The sequence below is a fragment of the Portunus trituberculatus genome, chromosome 37 (assembly GCF_017591435.1).
Source record: "Portunus trituberculatus isolate SZX2019 chromosome 37, ASM1759143v1, whole genome shotgun sequence".
In the NCBI taxonomy this organism is placed as follows: domain Eukaryota; kingdom Metazoa; phylum Arthropoda; class Malacostraca; order Decapoda; family Portunidae; genus Portunus; species Portunus trituberculatus.
Window position 1 is genome coordinate 25,604,537 of NC_059291.1, and position 14,687 is coordinate 25,619,223.

General features: G+C 40.0%; 1 protein-coding gene across 2 annotated transcripts in view; it reads right to left on the minus strand.

The window, feature by feature from the left end:
• LOC123513875 (kelch-like protein diablo) overlaps nt 1-14,312 on the minus strand; it is a 56,348-nt gene extending 42,036 nt beyond the window's left edge. The window contains exons 1-8 of one of the 2 annotated variants that reach the window (XM_045271309.1): nt 14,088-14,312; nt 13,740-13,919; nt 7,407-7,529; nt 6,998-7,132; nt 6,102-6,268; nt 5,403-5,574; nt 413-610; nt 126-238 (exon numbers count right to left, since the gene is read on the minus strand). In XM_045271309.1, coding sequence (XP_045127244.1) covers nt 126-238; nt 413-610; nt 5,403-5,574; nt 6,102-6,268; nt 6,998-7,132; nt 7,407-7,529; nt 13,740-13,859 — 1,028 coding nt within the window. In that variant the 5' untranslated portion in view covers nt 13,860-13,919; nt 14,088-14,312. Of the gene's footprint in view, nt 1-125; nt 239-412; nt 611-5,402; nt 5,575-6,101; nt 6,269-6,997; nt 7,133-7,406; nt 7,530-13,739; nt 14,047-14,087 lie in introns of those variants that run through there. The other variant, XM_045271310.1, reaches the window with a different exon arrangement.
• Nucleotides 14,313-14,687: the final 375 nt, after the last annotated feature.

Genomic DNA, 14,687 nt, shown 5'->3' on the forward strand with positions numbered 1-14,687 from the left:
TCTGCCAAGCTGAGATTCGCCAAGAGCGGGAGCTTACTGTAATGTTAAAGCTTTGAGATTTGAGAAAGAAAAATATCCTTTAATCCAAACAATAAAAGGGAGACATTGCGAAGCTAATGACTGACCTGACAGCAAAGGGAAGGCATGAGAGGCTCCTCCAGCTGTGGGCCAGTGGGTCAAAACACTCTACTGAACGAAGTACCAATTTATTGTCCTCCCCACCCACTGCCACAATCACCTGCAACACAAACATACAGGTCAATATACATGAAAACAAAAATAATTCTTTCCCTTATCCTTTCAAAAGATCAATTAATAACAATTTCATTGCATTCATAGTAAAATTTGTCTGTTTTTTGTATTCTCCATTATGATCAGTAGCTCAGGACAGAAAAGACGGGGGAACTTGTACTGTGGTGGTGTTGGTGTTCCGTCGATGGCGTGTCCTTGGTGAGGTGAGCTGGTGGCGACGGTCTGGAAGGAGATGGTAGAGTCGGGCTTCCTCCACAATGACTCTGCATTCGGGGGACGTCCGCACTGCCGTCTCTCCTTCCACAACATCCACTAAAAAATACGGGCTTACCAATGCCAGCCGAACACACTCCAGGATCTGCAAGGAACATGCAAAAGGTACAGTAAAACCTCAGCTCACGACCATAATTCGTTCCTAAATCCTGTTCGTCACCTGATTTGTTCGTCCCCTGAATCAATTTTTCCCATAAGAATGTATTGAAATACCATTAATCCGTTCCAAACCAAAAAAAAAAAATCATACTTTTGTCCATAAAACCCATTCAAAATAGACCTTTAATGTATGCATGACATGAACGAAATAATTATAAAAGCCTAAATTGTTTTACTTACCTAAATGCTATCAAAATGGTAATAAAATGAATAAAAAATAAAAGGTTATTTACTTGAGAGACTGGACGTTGATGGCATGATGGAATGGAGGAGAGGAGGATGGGGAGGAAGACAGACAAGATTGGAGAAGACAGTCATGAGAGAGGACTTTGGATGTGCACAGCGTGCCAGAGCTACACAACAGCTGTGTAGCGTCACAAGTCAGTGCCACTATGTGGGGTCCCATTATAGTGAACATCGACGTGGGAAACATGGAAAGATTGCCAGTCTTCGTCTCTGCCTTTGGAAGACCCTTGCCTGCTGGGGATTGACTTCCTCATGCGTGTGGGAGCAAGTTTGGACTTCCAAGAAGGGAAGTTAAAGGTACGTGGCCAGGTTCCTTTGATCCTCGGAGGTGATGCTCAGTGTGAGAGGAGCGGGCAATAGGGTGGTGTTCCTTGCCAGGCGAGCGAGGAAACAGCTGCGATGGATGTGCCACAATCTGTAGTACCTGGACATGGCCAGGATGATGATGACAGCAACGCTGAGAGCCACCAGAGCAGCGAGGATAACGCCGAGGAAGCTACAGTAGAGCGTGCCGGTAACATCACCATGCACAGGAAAAATAGGAGAAAATCGTGGTGGCACGGAGATTATGTTATATTTTTCGTATGTTCCTGTTTCTATTTTCTTTTGTGCTTATGTTTTGTTTTGTTGTTGTGTGATAGCCGGATTGGCTATCACACAAACGGCTCGCACCGCGTTCGTCCCCCGAAATATCGTTCGTCCCCTTGGTCGATATATTGACAAATTTTTTGGTCGTCTCCCGAATTGTTCGTCCCTAGAGACGTTCGTCAAGCGAGGTTTTACTGTATGTTACTATTCTGCATTCATCTCCTGAAAGGCAATGCCCCCTCCTGCAGTGAGCATCAGTGAACATTGTCTACAACACGAAATTCATCTTCTATTTGAATTCAAGAGGTAATACAACTTTTGAACTATGACAATTAACATTTTTCTGCTGGAACACAGGAAAACTAATCTTATAAAATACAAAGGAAATGAATTATAATATAAATGCAGAAAATAATCAATGCCATGAAAATAAATGAAAAATTGATTTTTACACTGAAAAGAAGTTCCCTTTGTGGTCTCATTTATACAATTGAGCAGCTGCAGCCTGCCCTCTAAAGACAACTTCTACTACTTCCTACACTACACTACAACACCTTACACTTTTACACTCTCTTCAAATCAAAATTTAATAATGGCTTTACCACGCCCTGCCTCGGAGTCCCCCTCTGGGGAGGGGACCATAAATGTCCCCAGGTCGGACTGCCCCTCTGCTGTCGACCTTGGGTGTCTTGACACTTCATCTAATACTTTCACTATCAATTTCTGCAACATTCGTGGCCTTCGTTCTAATTTTCAATCTGTGGAACACCACCTCTCCTCTACTAAACCTCATCTTCTCTTCCTAACCGAAACACAGTTGTCTGTGACTACTGACAGCAGCCCCTTTTCTGTTCCCTCCTACTTGCTCTATCCTCATTTTCAATCCAAAGCTGGATGTTGCGCATACGTGCGTAACGACACCACTTGCTCTCGTGCCCACAATCTTGAATCTTCAGAATTTTCTACCATCTGGCTAAGACTTCAATGTCACTCTCTAACTAAATTCATCTGTGCTGTATACCTCTCACCTAATTCCTCTGACTATGTAAAATTCTTTGACTATTTGACTTCCAAGGTGGAGCACATCTTATCTCACTTTCCTTTTGCTGAGATCTCCATTTTAGGGATTTCAATGTTCACCACCAGCTTTGGCTTTCATCTTCTTTCACTGACCAACCTGGTGAACAAACCTTCAACTTTGCTATCCTTCATGACCTAGAGCAGCTAGTGCAGTTCCCTACCCGTATTCCTGACCGCCTTGGAGACACGCCCAACATTCTTGATCTTTTCCTAACCTCCAACCCTTCTGCTTACTCTGTTAAACTTTCCTCTCCGTTGGGCTCCTCCGACCACAATCTAATTTCCGTTACCTGTTCTATCACTCCAGTGCAGCCTCAGGACCCGCCTAAGCGGAGGTGCTTCTGGCATTTTAACTCTGCTAAGTGGGAGGAACTAAGGCAGTACTATTCTGATTTCCTTGGGATGATTATTGTTTTCATGTCAGAGATCCTTCTCTTTGTGCCGAGCGCATAACAGAGGTGATTATCTCTGGCATGGAGCTATACATTCCTCATACTTTCTCTAACCCTAAAGCTAAAAAGCCTTGGTTTAACTCTGCTTGTTCTCGTGCTGTCAATGATAGAGAGGCGGCTCACAAACGGTTCCGTAGCCATCCAACTGCTGAAACTCATGCCCTATATATTTCTGCCCGTAATCATGCCAAATCTATTCTCCAACTTACTAAAAACTCTTTCATCAATAGAAAATGTCAAAGTCTTTCCAATTCTAACTCCTCTCGAGATTTCTGGCATCTAGCCAATAATATCTCTAACAACTTTACTTCTTCGTCTTTCCCTCCTTTACTTCATCCAGATGGCTCTACAGCTGTCTCTTCTTTTCTAAAGCTGAACTCTTCGCTCAAACCTTTGCTACCAACTCAACTTTGGATGATTCTGGGCATATTCCTCCTACTCCTCCACCCTCTGACTACTTCATCCCTAAAATTAAAATTCTTTATAAAGACGTTTTCCTGGCCCTCTCTGGCCTTGATTCTCGGAAGGCTTACGGTCCGGATGGAGTCCCTCCTGTTGTTCTCAAAACTGTGCTTCCGAACTCGCTCACTGCCTGGTCAAACTCTTTCATCTGTGTCTCTCTACTTCTATTTATCCTTCTTGCTGGAAGTTTGCTCACATTCAACCTGTCCCTAAAAAGGTGACCACTCCAATCCTTCTAACTACCGCCCTATAGCTTTGATTTCCTGCCTTTCTAAAGCCTTTGAGTCTATCCTTAATAGGAAGATAATGAGGCATCTATCAGCTCACAACCTTCTCTCTGATTGCCAGTATGGTTTCCGTAAAGGCAGATCTACTGGTGATCTTCTTACTTTCCTAACTGAATCTTGGTCATCCTCTTTTAGGGACTTCGGTGAAACCTTTGCTGTCGGCCTTGACATATCGAAAGCCTTCGATAGAGTCTGGCACAAATCTTTAATTTCTAAACTACCCTCCTACGGATTCTATCCTTCTCTCTGTACCTTCATCTCCAGTTTCCTTTCCGATCGTTCTATTGCTGCTGTAGTAGACGGTCACTGTTCTTCCCTAAAACTATCAACAGTGGTGTTCCACAGGGTTCTGTCCTATCACCCACTCTCTTTCTATTATTCATCAATGATCTCCTAAATCTGACTCAATGCCCTATCCACTCCTATGCTGATGATACCACCTTGCATTATTCAACAGCGTTCAACAGACGCCCAACCCAACAACAATTAAATGACTCAAGGCGAGATGCTATAGGACGCCTAACTTCTGATCTTTCACTTGTTTCTGATTGGGGCAGAGAAAACCTGGTTTTGTTCAATGCCTCAAAAACTCAATTTCTACAACTATCTACTCGACATAACCTTCCAGACAACTATCCTCTCTTCTTCAATAACACTCAACTTCCCTCTCCTCTACATTAAACACACTCGGTCTATCCTTCACTAAAAATCTAAACTGGAAATTTCACATCTCTACTCTTGCTAAATCAGCTTCCAAGAAGTTAGGTGTCCTGTGGCGTCTTCGTCCATTTTCTCTCCCTCCCAGCTGCTTGCTCTGTACAAGGGCCTTATCCGCCCGTGTATGGAGTATGGCTCTCATGTCTGGGGGATCCACACACAGCTTTACTAAACAAGGTGGAATCTAAAGCTTTTCGTCTTATCAACTCTTCTCCTCTAACTGACTGTCTTGATTCTTTAAGTCACCGCCGCAATGTTGCATCTTTATCTGTCTTCTACCGCTGTTTTCATGCTGTCTGCTCTTCTGAACTTGCTAACTGCATGCCTTCCCCCTCCTGCGGCCTCGCTGCACAAGACTCTCTACTTCTTCTCATCCCTATTCTGTCCATCTTCCTAATGCAAGAGTTAACCAGTATCTTCACTCCTTCATTCCCTACACTGGTAAACTCTGGAACTCTCTACCTGTGTCTGTATTTCCACCTGCCTATGACTTAAACTCTTTCAAAAGAGGAGTGTCAAGACACCTCTTACGTTAACTGGACCCTCCTTTTAGATTTTTTGTTTTTCTTTCTCCTACTTTCCTCTTAACAGGGCCTGGCAACCAGCGGGATTTTTTTTTCCAACACTGTTTTCCCTTGGCCAGTGCCCTTGTAATGTAAAAAAAAAAAAAGGACAAATAAATAAAGAGACTCACTAATGAAAAGATTCAAAGAGATTCAATGATCAGATCAAGAAATTCCAAGACACTTTCCAATTAAAAACTGATCCTGTCCTGCATGACTTTTCCAGTTCTGTTTCTGATGCATTACAATCAGACATCTTTATTTTATCTCTCCATGAATATTCACTTCTTGACCAATGTTTTTCCATGGAAAATCAAAGTTACCTTGTGAAAGATGGAGGAACGAGTGGCATAGGAATGGTGGAGCCAAGTGGTGGCAGCATCATACACATACTCCTCTCTCTCCACTTCCAACTCATCCGATGACAAGATCTCAACCACTTTCTCCATGGGCAGACTGAGCCACTCGTCCCCACTCATGACTTGACTGAAGTTCCTGTTGGAAAATACAAAACCACACTATAAGTAAAGAGGCAACTTAGCATCTCTTTGACCAGGAGACATTTCTAAGCACTGATGCTGAGACAAGTGCCTATGAAGTGATTTGAGTGATCAGCCTTTCTTTTCCAATGGATGCATTAACTTATTCATTTTTAATACATTTATTTGTCAAGTAGTATGGTTGGTACTGACAAGGATCCATAGGGAATCAGCTAATCCCTCAAAGGAAAATTAAAAAAACAGACATGACTGATGTGACAAATCAGTGTTTGTGCTTTATCAAAAGAAGAAATGGAATATGTACTGCATAGCAAACAGATGCATTATGACAGTAAGGCAAATAGGCAAATTAAATATGCAATGATAAGTCTGAACTCAATCCTTATTTGAGTTTCTTTAGCCTCAGATCCTGTGTCAGGTAATTTATGTATTACCAATTATATCTACATTAATCTCAATTTATCTTCCCTATTGATGGAAGAATACTACTACATATTGCAGGAAAACCAGGGTTAGTCTAACCTCAAAGTGTAAGCTTTAGCCTTCTTCGTTAAGTCATGGCAAGCATGGGCCTCAGCAAAGCAGTGGATGCCCACACAGTTAGTGGCATCAATGTGGCGCTCAAGGAACCTGCAGCAAGCATCCCTCACTGCCACCACCTCCAGCAAATTTGAAGCACTCAAAAGGGCCTGTTCAGCAAAAAGAAAAGATGAAAGTTTCTCCTTTAAGCACTTATTTATCAAACCTGAAGCATGGTACAGACCATCACTACTGGTACATATCCATATAAATTCAACACATACCCACACCTGCATCTAACATATTCTCAAGGATATTAAGGATGACAAAAACACACCTAAATTTGTCTTGAGATTGACAAAAACATAAATTTCCAATTCTAAAGAAACAGATATTCATAGCAATAATTTCTTTTACAGCACCGGTTTTTTTTCTCTTCTTCTGTAGTGATTCACAATAAAAGGGCCTAAAAGATTACCTTGAAATTTCATAATAATTTTGTCCCAATATCTAAAGCACTCTACTGTGCACCTTCATACCAGATATTCAATAACTGGTAAATACACTTTTCATGACTAAAAAACCTTTTCCATCTTCATGTAATTTCTTAGTGTTCTTATGACACAGTCAATCATGGTAATCTCGTCATCTACTCTAGCACAACTTACATATCTTCATGTTCTCTTATTACGCTGGGTGACTGCACACCCACTAAACACACTGCCAAGACAACAGTGTTTTTTACCTAGACTGAGCTATCATACTATGAATGAAGGCTGTCTGACTTACAGTGTGACCTAAGCTCTATATGCTGAAGTTAGAAAGGTAGAGAATACTTAATCCCTAAGTAGAGGGAAATCATGACATGAGGATAAAAAGGAAGCAAGTTTTCCCCTCACCTGTACATTGGCCTCAGTAATGGTGATGGTTGAGGTGTATGCATAGTCAAGCAGCAGTGCCACCATGCCTGCCTCGACACCACTCAGAGTGATGTGTTCCTGCTGAGACTCGGCAAGGTTGCTCAGGAACATTGCCTGGATGGAGTGAAAGGGACAAAGACACATGTAAAACCTATGTCTAGCCTTTACTTCACAGGAAACATCCAGCCATCACCACACATAATACTTTGCTCATAAAACTGTTGAAAATAAAACATTACCACGAACTGTAGCTGTAACTGATCAGAAGCCTATACAAGAACTTACTAATGAACTACAATGAACTACAAATGTGTTTTCAATCTATGAAGTGCTAAAAATTGTGTCCAGTCAACTTAACATATGTGAACTAATACTACATCCTGCTTACCCTGAAGTAAGGACTGAAGGAAGCTAGAACAGACCGATGGACGGGGAAGGTTTGTCCATCCACACACAACGTTACATCACAAAAATGCCCACTCTTGCGTAAATCATTCAGACCACTCAGAACCTGCAAAGGCGTCAATGAGTCTTCTGGTGTTTAATACTGTATACAGGTATACAATGACCAGTAACTTATCATATATACATATATAGTTTATCAGAATATGAGATAAAAGATTGAGAGTACTGGTTAACTCTTGCATTGGAAAGGTGGAAATGAAAGGGGCAAGAGAAAGTAGAAAGTCCTATGCAATGAGGCCACGGGAAGAGGGAAGACAAGCAATGAACAAGATCAGAAGAGCAGCTAGTGTGAAAATAAGGACAGAGCACAGGTAGCAAGAGATGCAACATTATAGCGATGAGAGAGGCTGAAGACAGTCAGTTAGAGAAGTGGAACTGATAACATGAAATAGTTTCTATTCCACCTCACCTAAAAGAGCAGTGTGAATGGAAACCCACCATTACATGTGAAAAATACTAAATACATAGACAGATAAGGCTGTTGTGCTGAAATGGTACTAGAAATTGTCAAATTAAATCAGACTAACTTTAAAAATGGGAATTTATAATGAGTTGAAAGTACTTTCAAACCACAAATTGTGAAGTATATGTACTTCAATTAATAATTCAAGTAGGTAATTAATGTTTGAAATTTTATGAAATGTGAAGAGAAGATACACCCATCCCACATAAACAAGTGTGATGAAGAAGAGTCTTGCACAGCATATGAAAGTAAGGTAAAAAGGGACATGCATTAATTGAAACACACAGAAACAAAATAGAAAGAAATCCTTTATCAGCCATAAGAAATGAAGCTTATGGAGTCAGTCAAAACATATAAATAAATGTAAGGATCAATCTTACTCATTCTATACCTAAATCAACAGAAAAACCAAAATGAAAGATAAAATCAAACATATAGCAAATGAAGGATAAACCTGTACACATGAAAGAGGAATTAGTGAACATTTTGAGCAGACAATTCATTTTACATTAACAAAAGAAAACAAAAATCAAAGCAGAATAAGGTATGATATCAGATACATAAAGTGAGTAATTTCACAATGACTACACGTATCTCATTGCACATAATACCTCATAAACCAATTCTGTTTAAGTAAAACACTGCACTAAGTCTGGCAACACGAAGATTGCTTAAGTCCAGTTCAGTGATAGCTTTAAAATATTTCCAAGGTTTGACTACCATAAAGAAAACGTTAGACTTAGGAGATTCCCTTTCAACACACACAAAAGTAAAATTTGTAATAAGCAGAGTCAGTATTAGTGGCAATGATATTCCTGGTATTGAAGACATGAAGATAAGTGGCATGAGGTCTGTCAAGAACTACTATTAAAATTTAACACTAGCAGCCAATTTTTTAAACGTTGTGTTAGTAATTGCTAATACTAATGTAGCTGTTTCTTGGTACGTCCCGTTTTTTAAACGTTGGTGTTAGTATAACCTTACACTAAACACTAAAGGTTTCTTAAATAATTGTTGGTGTCTCCTATCCCTCCCCAACAGGAGACACCAATGTTATTCACAAATCAAATATGATTAAAACTTATGTTAAAAATATGATAATATGTCAAAATGTTTCCTTGTAAATGGAAAATAGTGACCATCATTGTAAGGAAGAGATAATGGCATTTATAAATGGGTGCATTCAGGCTCCCTTACCACAGTGAATTTTGGGTTTGTTTTGACGTTTACAGAAAATTCAGTGAAGTCTCAAGTCTCTTCAGACTTCAGTTCTTACAGGATTTTAACGTGGTAAGTATATCATTTAATTGTTGTTCATGCCTTCAAGCATCAATACATACACATAAAACGGTAGCAGTTATATTTTGGGGAACTGACAACAGCTCAGGGGATGGGAGGGAAAGTAATATATATGTGCCCAGTTGTGTTGCCCCAATCACCTGTTTGCCTCTGCTTCTTTCACTCCATTTCAGTTCCTCTATGTAAGGTTATGTTATGTTAGGAATAGAAACAAAACAACTCCAGTGGTAGGGGATTAGGGGCTTAACTCACCCAGCTGGTTGGCGTAGCCTACTTGTGGCATGACACGACAGCTATATAGCAGTGTGAAACAGGTGGGCCAAACAACTGCTGTCATGCCAGCTCAATGAATGAATAAATTATGCAGTAAATGAAAATTGGTATAAAAGTAACATGGGTGGAGGAGTATGCTATATATTAGTTGGTGTGTTGAACTGTGTTCTAAGTGTTTAGCAAGATTTTTTTTATTTGATCACAATAGAATATTTTTCTAATAGATTCATTAAATAAATTACATACACCTACAACACATCATTAATTTTTGTACTAATTATTACATATCTTCTTTACTTCCTTAACAAAGAACTAGTTAACGTTAATAAATGAAAGTGAATGAACATTGATATTTTTTTTTTTTTTTTTTTTGTTGCTTTGCTTCATTATGAAATGTCATGAAAAACTATGTAGCATATGTGGTGTTTTCCCACACAGAACTGGAAACAACCAGACAACTAATATTATCTCTCCTTCTCCACAGGCTGCAGTGTTCCTGGTTACCTACAGCTTCTTGCACCACTATGCTACTGTGTTAGTGGGATTGACAATGGCAGATGGTTTGGGGACATCTGGAAATTTGTTCACTGCATAGCAGCTACATTGATACATATGTCACCAAATTATATAAAGTTTCCTGAACCGACCAACATGTGTCAGGTTGCAGAGGAATTGCTGGCATGCTAGGTGTCATCGGCTGTGTAGATGGACCTTAACTCCAATTATTAGCCCTGGGGGAAACAATGCGGAACTGTATTGCTGCAGGAAAGGCTACCTCACACTGAATGTGATGACAGTTTGTGATACCAAAATGTTTCACAAATATCATTAACAGTTGGCCAAGAAGTGCCCATGACTACTGCATTTTTTATTATTTTAGGCTTTGGCAAAAAATTAGAAATAAAGGTTATACAGGGTACTTATTGTAAGCTTCAGGATATCCATCTATAACTTACTTGTTGACACCAACACAGAATCTCCAAACTGAACAAGAAATTAGATCACATATAGGCATACACAACTCAGTTGAGAGATGCTTTGGGGTGTGAAAATGACAGTTTTGCAGTATTGATGCACTTACATGCAAAATAGAGACAAACAAGATGATTATTGTTACAGCAGTACTGCATAATATTGCTGTGAACAGCGGCCTGCCTGCTCCAGATTCTGTGCCACAACATGTAGTATGTTCTTTTGGAAGAAGCAACAGGTAGGGCACTGCATGGGAGGATTATAGAGCAGTGGTTTTAAATTGTATATCTATGGTACTAAGGCAGGTGTTGGCAAACTACAGCCCGCTAAACAATTTCATGTGACTCAGCAAATGTTACTAAATTTGAAAGAGAAAGTTAATAAACAATGGCAAATAATATTGCAAGTATTTAATTTTCTTCCTGTAGGTGTGCATATGTCTGGGAGGGTGGCTTCTTCTTTAAGACTTTTATTTTATATTTTAAACATTAATAATTTTAGGTTAATATAGTATGCAAGTTTATAACATTTCTTTTTTTTTTTTTTTCTTTTTTTTTTCAATGTGGCTGTAGCACTGAAATATTTGGGCAGCCCTGTACTGAGGTGTGTGTTATCATTTTCAAAGTGTAGAACACATCCTTGACCTGATAAATAAGTTAATACTACCCCAATTATTTCAATCTCTGGTTTAATGACTGAGTTACCATATTCCATTTGGCTACTTTCAGTTTTTATTTGCTTAAGTTTCCTTGCAGTGTAGCTGTGCTGTAGGCTATCATTGGGTAATGTAAAGGAATATTGATGTGGCAGACCCTTATTATCAACATTTTGTTTTGGAAAATATATGTTCAATGTGTAGATCTGGCTACAACTGGCCATTGCTTTGGAAATTAATATACCTAATCAAACCAACCTGGCCTAACCTAGGTTAGATCCCCCAACAATCCAAAAATCCTGGATTCACCATTCTTACCATGTGTAAACAGTTATTTTTTAGATACATTTGACAAATGTTATTTTTGTGTTTGTTCCTCTTTTATAAAAAAAAAATCTATTACATCCTTCCCATTATCTTGCACAAAGTCCAATTTGGTACTCATTTATTTCCTTGTAAAGAGACCAGAACTTTTCAAGGAGTGTGCTGCATCCTTGATGGTGTCTGCAGCTTGTTTAATACTTTGGGCTGCAACAGACCACCCACCCCTGCACCAATTTCAGGGTATGCCTTCTTGCCTGTCTCCATCACCATGCTCACAATACCGCCATATCTTGTAGGACTGGCTTTTCTGACACCAGCTCAAGCAAGGAAATCTTTTGAGTCTCAGCTATTGGAGCTCCATTCATCATTGCCATAATGATGCTTAATTGGTGAGCACTGGCTAGACGAACAAATGTATTTGCACAGTCATAAATTATGTAAATATTCATTGGCTGATCAGCTTGGGACGAAAAGTGCATCTTCAGAGCTGCCAACCTGTGCGAAGAGCAATGATGATGTTAGGTCTAACCAACACCACATTGTATCTCCTTATCTGAGTTTAAAAAACTCATTTGCAAAGTTAGTAAGAGGAAGCACAATGTGGGGTTTGCTGTTGATACTTACTAACACCAACGTTTAAAAAATTAGCCACAGAGCATTATGTAGTGGGAAAATTACTATATTCAACACCAAAAAAATATAGTTATGAAGATGAGGAGAGGCTCTAATCATCCAAGCTTGATTACAAAAATGGGGGAAAAAAAAAATGGAAAAGAAAAGGTATACATGTATAAGGGTGGTGATTTTAAGTGACATGCCCAGAGAAGCTTTCAACAAAATCAAAATCATATAAATAACTGACCAACATCTGGGTAGTCTCCCATTATAATCACATGGACACAATGAAGAACTTAGTGTTGTGATTCAACTCAGATTAGAATATGCTACTGTCGTCTGAAAACTCCAGAAGAAGAAACATATAAAAAGACCTGACAAAATATAAAGAGCATTTATAAACATGGTGGAAGGATCTAACACATCAAAATATATGAAACAGACTAAACTGCCCATCTTTGGAGGAGAGACAAAAAAGAAACACAAACACACAAATTTCAATCTTGCAAGTACTGCATTACAAGTTCTAGATTTCACTACTACCACAAAGTGGATGCCAGGAAGGTACAAAGTTTGTTACCACCACATGAATTCAAAATGCAAAGGAGAATCTAATGTTACATTCAAGTCAATAAATCATGTCCTGGATTTATAGGAGGAATTACACCATCTACTTGTGTAAGTAGAGCTGGAAGTAAATCAGGTGAAAGTGGAAATGGAGAGAGAGATGTGAACCTGAAAAGTGAGGTGATAAATTTGACAGAAACCCTGAATACTGTAGGGTGGTGGTAAGCATAAAGCATAGTGGCAAAATGATTACATGTGATGTTAGCGGTGGAGAAATTCTTGGATATCCTTGACATCCATTTAGTACTTCACATTAGTGAATCTTATATTTGAATGAAGGCAGTATGTATATTACATGTGAATAAATAGTGAATTTTTTATTGGTTATACAAAATAATGCTTTTTCTTTTTCCTTTTGAAAGCTCACATTAGCTACTTCTCATTAGGTCAAAGTCTCAACTTAGGTGCTATCAAGTTTGCTACTATAGTAGCTACTTTTGGTATAATTCTAGTTTATGCCCATACTCTCCCCTACCCAGACCAATAAGCATGGGGACAGGTGGGAATGTGGGGTTTCAGGTGGGGAACATGAGGTGCTTCAGAAATGTGTATTTTTTGCATAACGGGGAAAAATTCCCATTAAAAAGTCTACAGAATTTTCACTAAGTTTCCTTAGGTTTATGTTATGTAAGGTTAGGTTTAGGTTACTGTAGGTTTACATTAGGTTAGATTAGGTTAGGTTAGCGTCCTTGATGAAATTTACTTCAAATTTATGTAATTTATACAAATTAATCAACTTACGAAAGTTGTAGTGAACCTTCCGTAGAGTTTTGGATGGCAATTCTTCCCTCACAATTATGCAAAAAAAAAAAAATAATAATAATAATAAAAATACGCATTTCCGACGCATTTCATGTTCCCTACCCGAAACCCCGCATTCCCACCTGTCCCCAAGCTTGTTGTTGGGGGGGGCATAGTAGGAGTACGGGCAGAAATTGGAATTTTACCGTACTTTCCACAGCGCCCTAATTAAGCAGCCACCAAACTTCGTGCAGTGCTGTGCAAGGAGATAAGTGTAGGCTACCCACCGACTCAGGATGAGCAGAATTAACAAACTTGCAGTCTTCACCGGGGGTGGAGGGCTGGGATTCCTGCAGGCCCTCGCCCCCAGCCGCCCCCCGCTGGCACCCGGCGTCCCGCCGCAGCATAGTTCACACCACGCCCCCCACAACCCTCAGTGCCCACTGCCCAGCGCCGCGCCTCACTCCCTGTGGTCAGAGTCACTGTTACAATGTATTCATCACTAAAGCATCAAACACGCCGGGCACAGAGGCACACGGCCGCTCTTCCTGTGACTACTACATTCCGGCACCACACCTGTCATAACCCAAGAGTGACAACAGTGGCGGTGCGGCGGCAGTGGCCCCCACCCTCACCTGACACTCAGCTAGCCGCGCTTCGGCTGTCCTGCTGGGCTGTCTGCCATCCTTCTCAAAACACACTGAAACACGTTACTGGTGCCCTCGGGTAATTCTCTCATGACGTAACAGGAAGGTTGTCACCAACGAGTATATAATCTATACTCGTTGGTTGTCACCATTGATCACCATGAGATGTGCGGCGTCCGCCCACATCTCATGTTTATTGCTGCCACTCACCACTCACCAGTCACCAGTGTCACCACTCCCTCCCTTAGCCTGTCAGCCCCTGATCCCTCCCCCTGCCTGTTATTCACCACTAGTCACATGTCAGTGCAGTGCTCAGTGCTCAGTGCTTATGGAGTTGACGCACCATACACTACCTGCTACGATGGAGAACAAGAAAAAGAATAATATCGAAATTTGAAATTATTCGAAATTGTTATTTTAGTCACACACCTAAGTAGTAGGTTGTGTTTGATTTAGATTAATCAAATAATTCATTTCATTGGTTTCGCAGCTGATCCATTCATTGTATACATCATGACATGAACAACGTAATATTTGGTTGATAAGTAAAACTGAGTCCGACTACAAAGCAACGCTGTTTCCACAACT